The following is a 17,886-nucleotide window of genomic DNA, read 5'->3' on the forward strand; positions in this document are numbered from 1 at the left end:
GCACGAAACATCAAACATTACTCCACACTTGCACTTTAAAGATTAAATGTCATAAGAGAAAACCTTTTACCTAAAGTTAAAATGTATCAAAGAGTAAGAATGACACACCTCCTTAGCCCCAGCTTTGTGAAGCTCTAGGTTCTGACTCCGGTAGTGTCAACATAAATTTTTCTAAATTAAAAACCCACACTTAATGAGCAGGGAAATTTCACAGTCATAGTTTATTTTTTATTTTAGTGTTTCAGCCTCCCACATTTTGAAGGTAACTGGATCGTGATTAGAAAAGAAAAGAGAAACAAGACAGATTTGCTTTGCACTTTTTTAAGCAAGCAATAACTCAACATGTCTCTTTACATGCATTTATTTTATACCTGGCGACAAACGCATTTATAGTTCAAAAATAAGATATAACACGAGGAAAAAGAATTCGGTTTCACAAATGACAAAGTTTCATAAATGACAAGGTTACAGTCCAAACTGTGCAGTATTAACCTATTCACACATGCGTACATACAGTACTTCTGTTTCACAGGCAAGACTGTGCAGAAGCCTAAGCCCTACAGCAGGCTTGGTGCATTCACAGTGACAGTAACATCTGGGAGGCAGGGGCCTGCAGCCCCCGTCAGCCCCTCTCTCTGGCCCCTCTCAACTCGGGATCGAAGCACCGAGGGTCAGACTGCTGGTCTGGGCAGGACAGAGCGCTGACAGAGAGACACCCACAATTTTGGGATATTCCCTGGGCCAGGAAGCATGTCTCTGCGATGACTGGACAAGCCAGCACAAGTCAGGCTGCATGCCTAACATAGTGCACCCCCCACCCCCCATCCACACACTCCCTTTCCAGCTACAGGATGGACAACGTCTGACAGAGTAGAGCACACTGCTGAACCAGTCACAGGGATCACAGAGATCAGGGCTTTATTCACTGCATGTTCGTATGAAGACAGGTCTATCTGGAGCTAGGTTTTGAAAATACATGCATTTCTTGTTAATTGCAGAACAGATACTGTTCCTTTGGGTTTTAAAAAAACGTGAAAGACATTTTGTATAAAGTACATGATTCTGAAAATCTCACAGTACTTTGGTCCAGTGCACAGGTTTGCCGTCTCTTTCACAAGAGTTTGAAGATTTGATAGTGTGTTTCAGCAGTACAGTTAAAAAAAGACCTTTAATAAATATTTGTAGACTTCTATTTAAACTTTAAAGCACCCTTATTTAAAAAAAATGTGTTCTTGCAAGCTAGGCCCAGTGATAAATGCCGTGTAATCACTATTGCTCCATTAGAGATTTATTGACCCTGGTTTAGATTTACAGATAAATAAAAAGATTTGTTTTTATTAGAAAGTCAGATTTTGAAGCAGACTTCAAAAGGGGAGAGGGAAACAGGGTAGAGAATGAAAACTAAGGCATTGCTCATTGCTAAGATGACTTAAGACACATGGGGCAAAAGAATTGTCTACAGTTATGAAATTCTATACTATCAAAGGCTTTGTAAAATTATCCAATTTGTAATATAACTTTGCTTTTTAAAGTTTATCATCATATGTTAGTTGACCAATTAATTACTGTATCATTGTTCCCTTAGCTATGAAGTGTGTGAAGATGTCTCGACATGAAAGGGACCATATAAAAACAAAATGTATTATTATTAAAGCTATAAAACATCACACAGGGCTGAATTTGGGGAAATATCACAGTACTATCTCAATGAACCTGAAGTCCCTTTACAGGCTATTGGCCAGTGTTGTCAGTCACACAGCTGTGACACTCCCTCACGCTTTCACATCGGTCTTCTAATTGGTTTCAGTCAGATCTCTCTCTTGGGGACCAGTCAGCTGGCCTCTGGAATTCAGAATGTCACAAGGACAGAGCGAAAGCAGAGTAAGCCATCCGCTCCAGTTTTCAGCCATGCTGTGAAATGACTGAACGCGTGTTTGCAGGTGAAGACCCAATGGAAAAGCGTGTCGTAATGTCAAGTGAATCCTGAGAAACGTTCTGTGAAGACTCTGGCTTGATATACTGTACAAAGCACAGAGCACAAGACACAGAAAAATCCAAACCCCACACTCCAGAAGGAAACCAGACTCTCCCGGCACAATACTGCAGTTCTGTAGCTCTACAGTATAACAGCAGTACTAACAGTGGTAGGTACTGGAGAATCGGCAATTTCTGAAATGCAACACAATTTAAAAAATCAGAAATGGACCATCATATAATTCTCGTTTATACTGTTCCATCTTTTCAAAGCAGTTCTTTTCTATAGTTATTATTTACCTGGTAGATACTCTTATCCAGGATGACTTAAAAAGTACTGTACACCAAGTTTATACAAAGCGTCAGAACAAGCCAGCACACTGAGGATGGAGATACATAGCCAGTGGATGTATTGAATAACTGCACACTTCAGAGAGCTAATAATAGGTTTCACTTCAAACTCTAATTATTCTCAGTTCTTAAACATGTTGGAGGTCGCCTGTTAACTATTACTGTAAGATTTATAAGTTAAGATCTCCAACTCTGAATGACTATTATTTTTTTTTTTTTGCAACGGCTCTTACCCATGATCGTTTTGGCTCATTTGAGGATTCACTGAAGTAGAGAGCTCAGCTGTCATGAAAGCCAGCAGGAGTAGTGAAGCCCAGGTCCAAAACTGAGGTACCCTGGCCTCAGAACACTGGTGCTGGGGATGCCCTGTCTTGTCTTTGTTCCAAGCTATTAGGTAAAATGATTGAACCCTTAATTCAATCAACGCCTTGCTTTTAAGTATTTTCTGTACTCATGTTTTGGATTCTGAAAAAAAAAACAACACAACTTTAACGTGTATTACTTCCAAGCAAACCACCTTTATTTTGGCTTGGTTTAAAATTGTTGCTCTTCTATAGTTTTCGAACCAAGTCCTGATTGATAACCAATTACAAGGGTACAGTAACGGGTGGGAATGACACGGAGGAACTCGGGCTGTAAGCCTTCTTGGTGAAGGCCGGAATCGTTGGTGAAGTAATGCCACACGGTCATTTTAAGTGGGCTTCTGATTCATGGTAGCTGGTTTTCATGTTAAATTCTAACCCCGACTTTCCAAGAATTGTGACATTTTTTGATCAGCGTATCGAACCCTGAATTAAAGTTACTTGATCAGGACCTCCGCTATAATGAACAGCGGGCGACACGGGGGACTCCGGGACCAGCACTGGGAAACCGACCTAGAGGATAAAAAATCACATGAAAAGATGGGAAACCGTTTAAAAATTGAAGCGTTAAGTATTGAAACGTTTGGTATGTGTATATCATCGTTTCTAGCGGAAACAGCACCGGAACTGCCGCGAACAATGGGACACGACTGAAATGGGTTCTTACGAAGTTCAGCACCCAGTGAAAGGTTTTGGGGTGGAAAAAAATTACAAATACCAATAGTGTACGATAGTGAACGCACGTAGCCGACTTCCTCTGCTGGCTTTAACGGCGCGATTTTTTTTTTTGAGCAGCTCGAGTTTTGTTTTTATTAACCTGCACCGAAAATGAAAGTTGTGTGTGTCTCTCTCTCTGTGCGTCTGTGTGGGGTCGTCTGGTCCTTTGCGCTGTGCTAACGTCATATACCTTAAAATGCTACGCTATAGCTTGCCAGGCCTCGCCACCCACCCTGGTTTAAAGACCAAGACCCAACCTCGTTGAAATGACACACCAAGCCGGCTGGCCGACAGAAGACCCAGCACATTTGGCCAGTAGTACAGTACTTCACTTCTTTCACAGCTCCGGTTGGAGTCTGAAAAGGGGAGCACAGGAGGTGGTGGTGGTAGGGGGGGGCAGTGACAAATTTGCATTAATTGCAGACTCCTCCATAGACTTTAGTGGGCGACTCACCGCGTTGAACCACATAGCTGGAGGAGAAGCGGATGACTCTTCGCTCCGAAGCGTGCAAGCCCGCAGCTAAACTTTGGATATCTCTTCACACCTCTTAGCGGCAACAAAATACCCTTGCGTGGGCATTTCATTTTGTCTTCTCGCTGGCTTGTTTGATTTTAGTTTTCTCTCGGATGAAAAGGAGCCCCGCATTCGGATGGGGGCATCTCGCAGAAAAGAAAAACACACAAAGGCGGAGACCGAGAAACACGTAGCGGCTGTAGTGAGAGGAGGACTACGTTTCGTTGCGGAGTGTTACTAGTTTGAGCAGTGTGCAACAGAGCGGTGCTGCGGGCGAGCGCTGAGCCATCTGGGGCAGCGTTTGAACAATCAAAGTTTTTTTTTTCTTGTGTCCGATATTTAATTTTAACACTTGCTTTTATTATTTTTTAAATTCTTCCGGACTCTTTTCGAACCGTGGAATGACTGTATAGATAAACACGCACACGGGTAGGATCACGACTTAATAATAAAACAGTGCAGGAAAAGAAGAGGGAGGACTTCATCGTTAAAAAAAGAAAGGTTTTGGAAGATGTCGTCTATCCTGCCTTTCACTCCCCCGATCGTGAAGAGACTTTTGGGCTGGAAGAAAGGGGAGCAGAACGGCCAGGAGGAGAAATGGTGTGAAAAGGCAGTGAAGAGCCTGGTGAAGAAGTTGAAGAAGACGGGACAGCTGGACGAGCTCGAAAAAGCGATCACGACCCAGAACATCAAGACGAAATGCATTACTATACCGAGGTAATGATAACGCGTGCCCGGACAGAGACCCCGGCCCGTCACTTTGTGACAGCAGGCTGGTGTAGCGTTAATGTTTCTGGTGGGATACCGAGCGCAACACGGCGCGCCAGCGGCCACGCATTTAGCGTCTGCACGGAGCCACATTACCGAGGGGTGAACTCCGTGGTGTGGGGGGTGTTTTACTGACTCGGTTTTGCAGATGGCTGTGCTCGTTTATCAGCACCACCGAGAGCAGCAGCTAGCCCGTGGGTCACTTTGAACTTGGCCGTTTTGTTTAGCATAAATTACTCTGTAGCAGATCGCGATTGTTGTTATGAAAGGAGATTGCACTCCAACTTTTTAAAGGTGTAGTAAACGGCCTGCCAGGCATCCATTTTTTTCCGGACACTTGCGATCAGTTCAGTGGTGTACTGACAATTTGGTTACAAGAAGTCGCGTTTAATATAATTCGTTTTCTTGCCGATATTGGGCTTTTTTGGGTGGCGTTTTCTCTCTAACGTTGCGGTCGGTCTCCGACTGGCGCGGCTCGCCAGAGTTCCTGTATAATCGTGCATTTCATAAACGAAAAAAAAACAGCCGAATGGAGCCGGGATTGAAGTGAGGACAAGAGGAAGCATTAATAATTCATACACATGTTTTCAGTTTTAAAAGGTTGTTGTGCCTGCGTGTTATAAAAAGCGCGGCGGCTCTGACTGCAGTTTTATATAATTTGTTTGCTGGTATTCGGACACCAGATGCGTAGGAGTGTAATGTAGTGCACTGGACTGCGGTCGGTGTTTTTGCGCTCCCTCCGTGTCGAGATATAATCCCTGCTCTGCACACAATGTACGATTTGCGCTGTATCGAAGGCCTGGAGTTTTCGATGTCCCGGTTTCCCCCCTGAAACATGCAGAGTTTCCTCAGAAGTCGTGCGGTGCAAAACTACAGACTGGAGTTGCCGGAGTCCGCGAGTTGTTTCGCACCAGCCCGTGCAGGACGAGTTGCTGAGCTGTTATTTATCTGTTACTACATGACGAATCGCTCGGTCCGTGCAGCTCCTATTCTGGGTCCTTTAAGCGCGTTATGTCACAGAGCAAATCGTTTTGAATTTAGGCCACAGAGCTAGGACACATCGCTGTGGAGTATTTATACAAGTTCACCAACAAACGCCAGAAAACATAGGTGAAAGGATGTGCTTATTTAACTGAAAAATGGGCAATTCACTGTGTCGCTGGCTTTATTTTATTTCGATTTTTTTTTACTAGAAGACCACTTATTAGGGTTGTGGTTCAGTGAAACGGGAAAAAAAGTTTTTGTAAACAGAGTCGAGATCTATGTATTCAGTTGTGCTGAACCGGGATGCTGTCATGTAATTTCCAGCGAGTGAAGGTTTAACCAGAACTACCCTCTGTGCCCAGAACACACCTTTCTGATAAATCCCATAACCGCAAACAGTAAACAGCCCATTTAGTCATGCAGGTCACTGGAGCTGGTTCATATTCTGTTCCTTCAGCTAGGAGTAATCCTTGTACTGCTCACCGGTGCAAGACCCTGACCACCATTAAAACAATCAGTGCTTCTTACTGTTTCTAACTGTTTCAGTTCGGGGCGAAAGCATGGTGCAGCCCTCTTGCTACGCACGTTCTGTGAGAAAATGACTTTGCCGGAGCTGGCTAGGAGTTACGTCGCGCTTACCAAAACAGAAGCCCTGTCAGCTGACGTGCTCATCCTCCGCTCTCCTGACAGCCGAGGGTGCAAAGCGCTTCATCTCCCCCGTGCAAAGGGAGTCGCTTCTGGTGGCTGTTCTATACTTTCAGGAACATCTGATGGCCTCCGCAGTGGTGTGGCCTCGCCACTCTCATTAGTGTCAGAACCACGCTGACCGGTTCCCGTTTGAACAGTCTTGTGCCTCAAAGAGGAACAGAAAGAGAGGGGAAGGGGGCTGTGTGAAGTGATCGGGTTTTGCTGTAGAAATGGTCAAACGCGGCTCGGTTTTTCTCCGCGGGATGTCGGCGCAGCGGCTGTTCCCGGGCTCTGCGTCGCCCCGGGTGGCGGTCAGCGCTGGCGGCTCAGTCTTCGGGCCGAGGGAGAGTCTCGGAAGCCTGGAGAGGGGCCAGGGCGTGTCCCGGGGTCCCCCGAGTACCCTCTCTGCTCAACAGCATCCCGAGATTAAGGACCCTCAATGGGACCAACCACAAAGTAATTTATTCATAAGATCTTGCATAAAAAATCCTTACACTTATAAAGCGCTTTTCTGGACATTCCACTCGAAGGTAATGGGGACTCCCCTCCACCTACACCAGTGTGCAGCCAGTACGCTTCCCACACACCAGCCGTCAGCGGGGAGGAGAGCAGAGTGATGAAGCCAGTTAAGAGGGATTATTAGGTGGCTATGATTGGTGAAAGGCCAATTAGAGAAATTTGGCCAGGACGTCAGGGTAACAAATTTTAACAACGACAGAGATTCAGCCCTTGGTTTTATGTCTCATCTGAAGGATGATGCCATTTTGCATAAAAACCCAAACAAAGCCATGCGATCCCTGCAGTGCAGACTTTCTGGTCCTGGAATATCAGGTAAAATCAAGATCGAAGTGGTTGTCCAGTGGCTTTTGTGGGAAACCCCTGGAACGGCAGCTGGAGGGGAGGAGGCATGCCCACTGCTAGATCTCTCCGGTCCCGGAGCACACAGGGCTCCAGCTGACACCTGCGGGTGAGGGCAGACCAGCGCAGACTGCAGCCGGGGGGGGGGTTCTGCTTGCTGGGGGCTGCGGGACAGCAGGGCCGTGGCGGTCTGCTGGGCCTCCGTTTTCCCTCCCCCCGCTAACCCCCACAAACGGAGGAGCGCAGCTCTAGCAGAATGCGGTGCAACGTGATCGGGTGGTCCGGCTGGGTTGTTCAGCCCCAGCAGAGGACCTGGCGAGGGAGGGAGTGCTTCCGTCTTGAAGAACTGTCAGCTTCCCAGTTTCCGAGTGGGATGAGCAGTGCGTGGGAGTGTGCGGACTGGGCTGTTGGAGAACAGGACTGTGGGCTGCCCGGCTGTCTCGGTCTGGCACCCTGAACATACGAGGGAAGTCACAGTAATGATTAAATAAGAATCTCTGGAACAGGTGATGCTGAAATGTCACAGCACTTTATAGGATCTCTGTGCACTGTTTGCTTAGGCAGACAAGTCACTGAATTTCTTACGGCTGGTGGGGCATGCACTGCTGACCCAATGCAATGATTTTGTTGGGGAGGGGGAGATAGCGGCAGTGTCATCGCCCTGTGTTGTGTGCAGCCAGCCTGAGAGCATGGGGACAGATACAAGAGCAGGTCGCTGAGCTCGTCCTTCTGGTCTGGCTCCTTGGTAATGGACCTGAGGCTTGAAAGAAGCCTGATTGTTGGAGGCTGGGTAGCTTGTTCCAGACACCCACCACCCTTGGTGTAAACTAAAAGGCGCCCCCTGTTTGTATGTCACTGATGTATCTGATTTTGGCGGTGCCTTTTGAGGGTTTCAAGTATTTGGGGTCCCAGCGTAGTCTTGCATAATTAACGAACTGACTCGTGAAGTTTTCCAGAGTGGTTGATTTTGGATTTTTGCAGCTGTCGTCTGGGGCCTGGTCTTGGCTGTAGTTGCGTTTGTGCCCGAGTTCCGCCAGCTGTTTTTGCAAAGCTGATGTTCCGCACGGGTGAAGATCCCAGACCTGCTCCGGCGTTCCTCCGTTCCGAACTCTGGGAATTCCAGGAGGAACAGGGAGATGCCAGCAGGACTGCGTGCTGGAATGCCTGTTTCCTGGATCTTTCTTGGCCACAGGTTCCGGCAGCAGTGTTTTTATGGCGGGTTTTGATCGGGATAGTGTTTGGTGTGAAAATGCAAATTTATGAACTTCGGGAACAACTCGTTTTATTTGCTCAAGGCATTGCATTTTTTAAATAAAAAAAAATATGGCGCTCCATGGTTGAGATACCTGCTTTGACCTTTGCGGAGTACATCTAAAATTACTTAACCAAAGGTGGGGCAGTAATTGGCCGCGGTGTACCTAGTGATTTTAATATTGGTAACCATGTGATTATCTAGTGATAATGACAGAGCTGGTGCCTGGCTAAGCCAGGAGCCCTCTGTGGTTACAGCACAGTTGTCTTGGGGGGGGGAAACCGTTTGCTGTGCAAAACCAGGGCTTTAGGGCAGAGTTCAGCTCTTACTCATCTAACGCACTTGTGGCTTTGAAACCAAGCACTTACCAACACACTAGGGCTTTGTGGTTCATCAAGGATTCTTTTTTTTTTTTCATTTCATTAAAGCCCTGAATGTACATCAACTCGCAGAGCAAGCAGCCTTGGCCGGGGAATGCACTCTGGTGAGGGTCCGCGTGTTGGAAGGAGCAGACTCCTGCTCTTCTGGAAGATGAAACGTTCTGCGCCCCGCTGGGGACTACGCCTGCATTTTTAAAACGCGCGGTGCTTCTCGTGGGGTGTGGAAAGCTCGCATGAACTAGGGCCCAAGGCCACTCTGGGAGTTCCGAACCACCCAGCTAGAAAACGAATAAGCGAGCGTATTTAGAACAGGGGGTTACAAATAAGGCCGTCTCGTTTATAATTCGCTGGGTAGCTCGTGTTTGCAGCTGACGGGAGGTTGCAGCGTGCCCTCAGCGCTGCAGTAGAAAGGAGTTGTGGGGCAGCGCGCCGGGAAAGCAGGGCTTGAGTGTTTTCCAGCGGCAGTGGCGGAGAGACACGGGCGGGTCTGAGTACAGGCGCAGGGCGGCAGACGGGGCCCCGAGCTGTTCTCTGCTCGCGCGCACACACACACACGCACACACCCACCCAGAGGACAGGCTCCAGCCCGGAGCGGCGTGTTTCCAGCCGGGAGTGTGTTGGAGAGGCTGGTTGGAAGCCAAGCTGGGGCTGGTCCTGTCCGCACACGTTGCGCCGGCCTGAATCACGCTGTGGCGGGGCTGGCTGTTGAGACGAGAGAGGGGTTTGGGGATTCCCAGACCCTCTGACTGGGAGGGGCTAGTCTCTGCCATGGGGCTTTTATGGTGGTGTGTGAATGTTTCTTAGTGCAGGGAGGCCCTAGGAGGTTTGGCTGGTTGTGTAAGAAAGGGGTGTGTGGGGGAGTGTGTGTATGCTTCTTATACAGTACATGTGTGTGTGGGGGAGGGGTTGTGGTTAGTGGGGAGAGATAGACCATAGACCATCGCAGGATGGTGTCTTTGTCTGTTAGGTGACCCCCTTCCTTTTATGCACACCTTGTGCTTGCAAGTATTGGAAAACGGCTGTGCCAGATCCTGCCTGGCCCAGCGCTCGAGCCCAGTCGTGAGGCTGGGGCAGGACTTGCATGTCCCCAGCCTCGCTGTCCCAGTCCTGGGGCCCGGGTCCAGTCCGAGCCAGGCCCTGTGTTTCGAACTCGGCGCTGTGCTGCCTTGCTGTAAACCCGTGGGGACCTTTTTGGATGTGCTCATAGGGCATCGCCAGTCAACAAACCCGGATTGATTTCTTGACGTCTTTTTTTTTTTTTTACTCCAGAGAATACAAACTTTGAGGACTTGTAGAAAGCAGACGGTGTGTGGGGGGGGGCATTCTTCACAAATGAGCCGGATTCTGCCAAGCAGTCTAATGGAATTGTTGCAGCACTTTTTCTTGTGTCGAGAGTGTTTCTGGCGGATGTGTTGCACGCGCAGGAGGGTGGGCGATGGCCCTGGCTCGTGCTAATCAGAGCCCTGAGTGTGCTGCAGTGATGATGACATGTGCTGATGGGGCACTTTGTGTAAGTATACTCTTGTGCTGAACGCAGGAGCTATAAAAACTTGCAGCTTTGTCGAAGTTGTCAAGGCAAAGGCATAATTCTCTCTGTTCCCCCAGGCTGGAGCCTCTATGTCTGAAGGATTCATTATAATCGACTCCCCCTCCGCGCCCCCCCCCACCACACACCTCTCTCTCTCTTTTTCCCAGTGAACATTGGGGTTAACACTGTTTCGCTCAGTGAGTCTGTGGCGTTGGCTGGGTCCGGTTGATTCTTACTGGGTGTGGGTTGTTGGCTGATATGTGAAAAAGCAAAAAAAAAAACACTTAGATATTTGAGGTTTTCCCCAGGCAGTGCTTGCAGTGTTATTATCTCCTCTTTCATTTCATGTCATAATGATTTACTGGATGCAGGAGTGGGCATTAAGCAATTGTTTAAGGATGTATTAAGCAATACTTTTAACAATCGCAGGAAAAATAGTTCTGAACGTCCGGCGTGTTGTGTGGAAATCAAGCGCTTGCTTTAGTTTCGCTTTTGCCCAGTGTGCATGATACTGGCCTGCAGGACCAGGAGCTGAATTAGTCTATTGGGGAAATAGATGAGAATTTCACAAAAGACATTCTAACGTGAAAAACATGTGTGGTTCCCATGGTCTGCTCTTTTTCTCTAAAGAGCTGATTTCATGGACTGTAAAAGGCGTTCTGTTAGACTTCAGTTTTTATGGAGAGGATCAGTTAGATTGGTACAGTAATGCAGCCAGTGCTCATGAGAGCGAGGGATCTGATGTTTTAATTTCAAAGTGAAGTTAAACAATAGTGTTTCCTGTGTTTCATCTGGTGATATTTAGAGCTCCGAAGAGCGGTTGGGTTTTACTAACTCTAGGCAGAAGGAATGTAGTAGAGTGTCTTTGTGTTTTCCAGGATATCTGATGTGATGGAGTACACTGTGTGCGAGCCCGCTGTCATGTAGTACCGACGGCTCCGAAGGTATTGTCTCAAAGGAATGCAACTTCACCTTAAATCCCTTTTTGGATGGATTCATTTCCATATCAGCCTTGAGTCAGAAAAGGAAATCCACAAGCCTTAGCCCTGATAAGAAGACAGATTGTCCAGGGTAAAATGAGCGGAGAACCATCTCAGCTAGTCTTTGATTTGTCCTAAAAAGAATGTATGAAGATAGAGGATGAACGAGGGGGCAGGCATTATCATGCATTATCAGGTTTTCAAGTGACGTCTGCCAGCTTTACACTGATGAAAGGGGGGGTGTTCTTGAAGCTGCCCATCCCTCGGCAGCGCATGGGGTGTAAAGGTACCCCAGGGTGTGATGTAGTGTCGTGGCAGGGCTGCCTCCACCTGCCGTCGCCCTCTGCTCTCTGCAGCCCGTTTAGCAGCTGCCTGCCTGTCTCTCAGCCCTCTACAGGAAATCCTGTCCCTGTAGAAAACGGTACAGGGGAAGCTGTAACTGTCAAGTGTCTGCAGTGCGGCAGCCTCGTCACTGATGCTTTTTCACTTACTGTCGGCGTCCAGTTTTTTTTTTTTCTTTTAAGAGAGTGGCGTGATCTCTCATGATTACCCCCACAGTGTTGTAGCACTGATGGCCTCCTAAATCCTCATGTAAATGTGTGGAAACTGAGAAGGACATGCAGGAGCTTAATCTGCAGCTGTTTTCCAGTTCTACTCCAGGGAGTCTATTGCGGCTTTTGATCTTAGCTCTAACTTTTGTTTTTGCGAAAAATCTTTGACTGCTTTAATCTTGTCGTTGTAGGCTGCATGATGGCTGCAAGAGGGAATGATTGGGCACTGCTAGTCACCACCCCAAAAAAAAAAGGTTGAGAGCTTGGGAAAAGGCAAACCTGAAGGTTTGGGCTGTGCACTGAGAATCCATGGAGTGGCGCTCGGGCACCGGACTGGATCTCGCGGCAAAAAGCTGGTCCAAGTCCGGGCAGGCCGAGGGGCTCTGGGTGCTGTGCCATGTCTGCGCCCTGGCCGCTGCGCTGTTCGTGACGGACGGGTCTTATGGGTGTCGGAGACGCCTCTGCTGTTGCCCTACGCCGCGCCCGTGCCAGGGCTGCAGGTCACTGTATCTGGCAGTGCGAGCGCCCCTGGGCACTTGCTGTACTGTATACAGCGTGCAGTGTCAGCGGCGTGACTCAGCTCCCAGGAATGCACAGCCTGCCCTGGGAGGGCGTGGGTGAGTGTTTGGTTTGTGGTTCCTGTCGGGGTGGAAGGTTTAGAAAGCGCTGGCTGCCTGTGTATTTGCAGGGATAATGGGTAGTCTGTGTGGAGACGACAAGCATGCTTTGTGCTGTGCTGTCATTACTCTCCGTTACTACTGCTGCTGCTGCTGGAGCACGGGAAGAGGACTCTCTCAGCATCTGGAGCATGCGTCTCGGATTCACACTGTTTAGTAATCGCAGGAAGTCCAAATCTGTTTGCCTGTTCTGTGCTCATAAAACCCCTTGAAGACTGAGTATAGAGCATTGTTATGCAATCGCGTTCTTGAGTTTCCTAGCTGATCCCTCACCTGAACAACGTCCACCTCTCTGGGAGCTGCAGCCACCTCCTAGTTCAGTTAAAGAGCCAGGCGCTCAGCTGGCAGGCAGCAGCCTGGATCCCCAGGTCTGGGCCAGAGCAGCTCTGATTTAGAGAGGCTCTGGGGCTCCACTTCCTCCCTGTGCAGTTCCAGAGGAAGGCTGGAGCTCGGGATCCCAGAGCTCTTCACTGGGAGGAGGCAGCGGAGTTTCCGGCTCCTACGCCTGTTTCTCCTTTGGGTCCGTGTTCAGCCCCGTGTTCGTGGGGTCGGGACCCCGCGCTTGCTGATGTTCTGACATTAGCTTACAACAGCCCTCATTCTGATTTTGCAGCCCTTGTTCCCCTCCCCCCCCCCTCTCTCTCTGTGGAACAAGAGCTTTTATCTGAAGCCAGTTTTCCAGTCTCTTCCCCTGCTATCAGTGGGAATGAGTCAGAGTGTTAATGTATAAGTGTGTAACCCTTTGGAAAGGCCTGGTTTTTAAACAGTTGTGTGTGTGTGTGCTCAGAGCTCCAAGGGCTCTTAGTAACTGATGGCTACGTCATCTGCCCACACATTTACGCACGATCCTCTCTGCATGACTTCACAGTGCTGTTAGGGTTGGGCATCTCCAGTTGGGGTGGAAATAAGGTTCCCGTTATGGTGCGGTTTGAGCCATTCCAGGAATTACAAGCCAGCAGGGGTTGGTGGTCAAGGCGTGGAGGCTGGCGGACCTGACTTTGAGAGCCGACAGGTACAGTACGTGTAGCCCCAGTGGCGTTGAAGGCGCGCAGCAGTGCGCTTCGGATCCGGAGCACTGCAAATCGCGAAAGCCAAAGGGGACGGAGCTGCAGCACACGGGGAGTATGGAATTTCGTGCTGATGTGGTGAGGCTGTGCGGGGGCCCCACGGTGCAGCACGGGTCTGTGGAATGATGTCACCAGTGGATCAGTGTCAAGTGTGAGGGAGGCTGATTGCAATACCAGAGTGTGGGAAGTGGCTAGCGGAGAGCACAGCTCATTGCTCAGGCTGTCTAACCAATCCCACCACACCACAGGCCGGGGAGGGAGGGGGTGCTCGATGCCGCAGAGACTTCAGGCGGTCTGCCACACTTCTCTATTGGTGCTTTTCCTTAATTTTGTTTTCGGTTTTCTCTTTTTATTTGCGGTGGCCACTGGGGATCTGTTTTAATCGAGCGTGCATTTTTTGTTTTGTTTGTTTTAATCCCCTTACTTTTATTTAGAAAAAACGCGTTGGGCCCAGCGTACAGCACATGGCGATTGTAAGTTTAATAAACGCGCATCATCGCCGCAGGTTTTAAACAGTCTGCATCCAGACTGGGCTGTGTGGAGCCCTGGTGTCTGCGCAGGGCTGCTGGGTGCCGCGATTAGGGCTGAGGGGCTGAGCCTGTGCACAGGAGCTCGGCTGAAGGGAGGCAGAGTTGGGGAGGGGAGATTAGAGCAGCCCTTCCCTTCCAGGCACGTGTTCACTTCCTGTTTTTATTCCCCTTTTCAAACGGAGCCTCTTATTGCAGCTGCCATTTTAAGGGATTCCAGTTCCAGTGCCTCGTGCAGCTCTGGTTCCAGGGCTTTGTGGGGGCCGAACTGGAATCTGGCTTGCCGTTGGTTTGAGTGGCAGTTTTTAAATCGAGGCTGGAAAGGACACGTGTGTTTGAACCCCAGAACCGGACCCTGGATGTGCTCCACCTCTCTTTGCTTATCATATGGGTCATGTCAGACATGCTATGTTTCCAGCCTTGCCCTGGGGCAGCTGGTGTCCATTTCCGAGCCTCAGGCCTTTTCGAGAGTCTTGGCTTCTTTGGGCCTATGTTTGGATTTCCCATAGGTTTAACTCGACTATCAACTTTGTAGGTGTGATGATCCCAGTCCTTCCAGGTGTCCTGGCCAGCCAGCGGCAGTGAGGGCAGGGGAAACGGCAGGAGTGAGTCAGGATGCGGAGTGGACAGCATGCTGAGTGAAACACAGGAGAAAGAACGGGCCTGGTTAAGTCTCAGAACGGACTTGCATGGTCTGCGTGAGATTTATACTTCGGTTCCTGCTGGTGTTGTGTAAAGCACCTTGATGTTCTGTGTCCTTGAAAGGTTCTGTGTGTATGTCGGCTGACACATGGAGTGGTGGAAGATTGAGGAGATCTATAGAAAGCCCAGAGACCCGGGCTCCCCGGCTGTCCTGTGTAGCATCCTCCCAAGTCGCCACGATCTCCAATAACAACAATATCTCATCTACATGAGGCCCTCTGTGTCTTTTTGCTTGGATCCACCTAAGATCCTCCAGTTGGAGCTGAGCATGCGTGTTTTCATGCTTTGTGTGTGTTTTGGTTTTGGGGCAAAAATAAAAAGGCTAGAATTATCGTAGGCCGCTATTCACATCTTGCTCTTGGAGAGATGAACGTTGGCCAGTGTCCACCTCCATTCTGCGGTTTAATTTCCTTTGTCATCGAATCGGGGCTTTGATGGAGGAGGAGGGGAAGGTTCTCGGAGTAGATAGACATTTTCTAATGGTAGGACTTTCTGAAGAGTTACAGGTCCAGGTCTAGAGGACCCTACGGCTGGAGTATGTCATGCACGTTCTATATATTGAACACATACTGAGGGTGTGATTTGTGGGCTTCGCCTTTGGCCGGGAGAAGAACGATTGGCCAGTGCTGTACCAGTGCAGATAGCTCTTGGGTGGTCTGGCTCCAGTCATCCCTGCTCCCTTTTCCCCCTCCATACAGTGCACAGTTGCACATGGAGTGGTGTTCACGGCGAGATCTGTATTAGTGTGGCCTATTGAATGCCATGGGTGCTCGGTCACAATTCAGAAGTCAGGCTCTTGCAATAGTACCAGGCGTGCACAGGGTCCCCATAAAGTGGAGACAGACCCACAAACGGGAACAAAACAGGGGCTGTCTGAGAGTCGAGATCAGGCAGAGCTGTTCTTATCCAGGCTGGGATTGTTTTCCTTTACAGCAAGGGGGCACATTTTAATTCACTCAGCTCATGCCAGAGTGGGATATGGTCCCCGATAGCCCTTTCCTCGATCTCCTGGCTTTGGCACCTCCAGGAGGCCGAGAGGAGCTGCAGGACCAGACGTGCCGTTAAGTGGTGCAGTGGCCTAAAGCTTTCTTAGATCTTAAGGAGGTTAAGAGGCTATAAATGAGAAGAGGCTAGCTCGTTTCAACTTGTAAGTCTGGTTATGGACCTAACGAAGGGCTCCTGACTCCCATTGCACAACAGTTTGATCCACTTCAGGCTTTATGAGCTGTAGAGTGTTACATAAAAGCAATGCAGGGAGCTGATGTGTTTATATTTGCGGTGCCAAACGTGCAACTCCTAACCCTGAAACTGCTGTGTAGTGGGAGGCTGCTCTGGCTTCAGTCGACCACTGGTGCAGATCTGAGGCTCCCTGACCTGTAGCTCGCTATCCGAGTCTGTCCTCCTCTTCTCCCCATCCTTGGGTGGCAGATTGATCGCTCCCTCCGGCCCGGAGAGGCGTGGGATGAAGGCATGGCTGTGCTGTGACGCACCAATTCAGGGCAGGTCCACATGGCTTTATAAAGGGAGCAGAAACTGACTCAGCCCCATTAACCTTAATTCTTTACGACGGCTGCCTGCTCATTGATGTGTAAAGCGTTAGGAAATGGCTGTGCTGTTTACGAACCTCGTACATTCCTCCCCTCTGGTCTGTGGGCGTCTTTGATCCCGTCTTACTCCAGTTGGGTTTAAATGAAAATGTTTGATTAAAGGGCTGAGGCGCTGCTGGGGGAACTAGAAATGATGTCGCTTTTATTTTTAGACCGGTTTTGTTTGATTGCAGTGTCCCAGTTTGCCTCTGCAAAGCGCCGTTTCCCTAAATAAGACCAAAACTGAGATGATTCAATTTCCTCAACACTCCTGTAAAAGCACATTTCATCTGATTTTTGGTGTCCAGATGAAATTGGACGTTAGAAGTCAAGTATTCTCACCGTCCTCCACATGAATGCTGGGACCTGAACGTTGGTTGTACAGTTCACAGCCATAGACGGGCTTGCAGAGGAAGTGCCTGTCTGTTTAATCAGATGCTGGCAAAAGTGGCCTATAGGGGGTTACAGTCTCGGGTTTCTGCCTTTTCTTTCTCTGACCCACTGCCAGGGGAGTAAAACGTACTATGAGACAAAATGAAAACCACATGTTCTCCTTCTCTGAGCGCAATAGCTCCCTACTGTACTGCGTGCATGGCCTTTATGACTTGAGACTTGCTGCTTGGCAATGTGGGGGCTCTCTCCAGGCACACAGCACAGGGCTTTTGCCTCGAGAGTGCTGTGCACTTCTTTCACAGCAGCCTGTTCTAATTGCTGGCGAATGCAGATGCGATGTGGGTAGTGTCAGAATAATTCTCGACAAGATCCAGAGCTGTGGGAGCTGTGTGGCAAGGCCGTGGGTGAAAGTGTGGCATTCATAGATTTTTTTTTTTTGTGTGTCCTTCTCCACGAGGTACTAATGAAGCTGTTTCCAGTAATGGAGTGTCTTGGCGATTCTGTAATTTTATTGTGAGTCCGTTGTGAATAAAGACTTCTACTGTGAGGGCTCCTCTGTGGCTGATTGGCGAGAGTGTGCTGGTGGAGTTATGTCCCTTTCAATGGGACGCCGGGGGCTGGCGTGATCAGCACAGGTCAGACAAGGCCAGCTTGTCCCAAGATGCTGAGTTTGTTTTCTTTTTAGCTCCTTTTGCCTGTCCTGTGTGGCTCCTGGAACTGTCCAGCAGAGGGCAGGTAGTTTGAGGCACGAATGATCCTCTTGGTGTCTAAGTAGCAGTCCCAGTAATGGCTCTTCAAGGGCACAGTATGGTAAAAGGCACTGCTCTTTCCCAGGTCCAGGGATTGAGTCAATGTTAAAGTGGGGTTTTTCCAAGAGGCTGTAGTTTCCCCTCTCCTGAAGACATACAGGTTAGACTAAATGTGTTTTGTAGATTGCTCCTGGCTCTCCATTACGGACCAAATGTGGCCGGATGTGCAGTTTCCCAGCCGTGTATTGGCTCTTGCTTAATGATGATTGCGCAGTGCCC

General features: G+C 49.1%; 1 protein-coding gene and 1 long non-coding RNA gene across 4 annotated transcripts in view; one reads left to right on the plus strand and one right to left on the minus strand.

Annotated features, from left to right (window-relative positions):
* Positions 1-206: 206 nt before the first annotated feature.
* Positions 207-3,944, minus strand: LOC107076906 (uncharacterized). The gene is made up of 3 exons (XR_001478039.2): positions 3,859-3,944; positions 2,559-2,790; positions 207-2,169 (listed from the first exon to the last, which is right to left on the minus strand). It is a non-coding gene; the product is annotated as an uncharacterized lncRNA (long non-coding RNA).
* smad3b (SMAD family member 3b) overlaps positions 3,882-17,886 on the plus strand; it is a 29,080-nt gene continuing 15,075 nt past the window's right edge. Inside the window, exon 1 of one of the 3 annotated variants that reach the window (XM_006628738.3) lies at positions 3,882-4,635. In XM_006628738.3, the coding sequence (XP_006628801.1) occupies positions 4,430-4,635 (206 nt within the window). In that variant the 5' untranslated portion in view covers positions 3,882-4,429. Of the gene's footprint in view, positions 4,636-12,130; positions 12,524-17,886 lie in introns of those variants that run through there. The other 2 variants (XM_015343275.2, XM_015343276.2) reach the window with 2 other exon arrangements.

Source organism: Lepisosteus oculatus, chromosome 5 (genome assembly GCF_040954835.1).
Source record: "Lepisosteus oculatus isolate fLepOcu1 chromosome 5, fLepOcu1.hap2, whole genome shotgun sequence".
NCBI classification, from domain to species: Eukaryota; Metazoa; Chordata; class Actinopteri; order Semionotiformes; family Lepisosteidae; genus Lepisosteus; species Lepisosteus oculatus.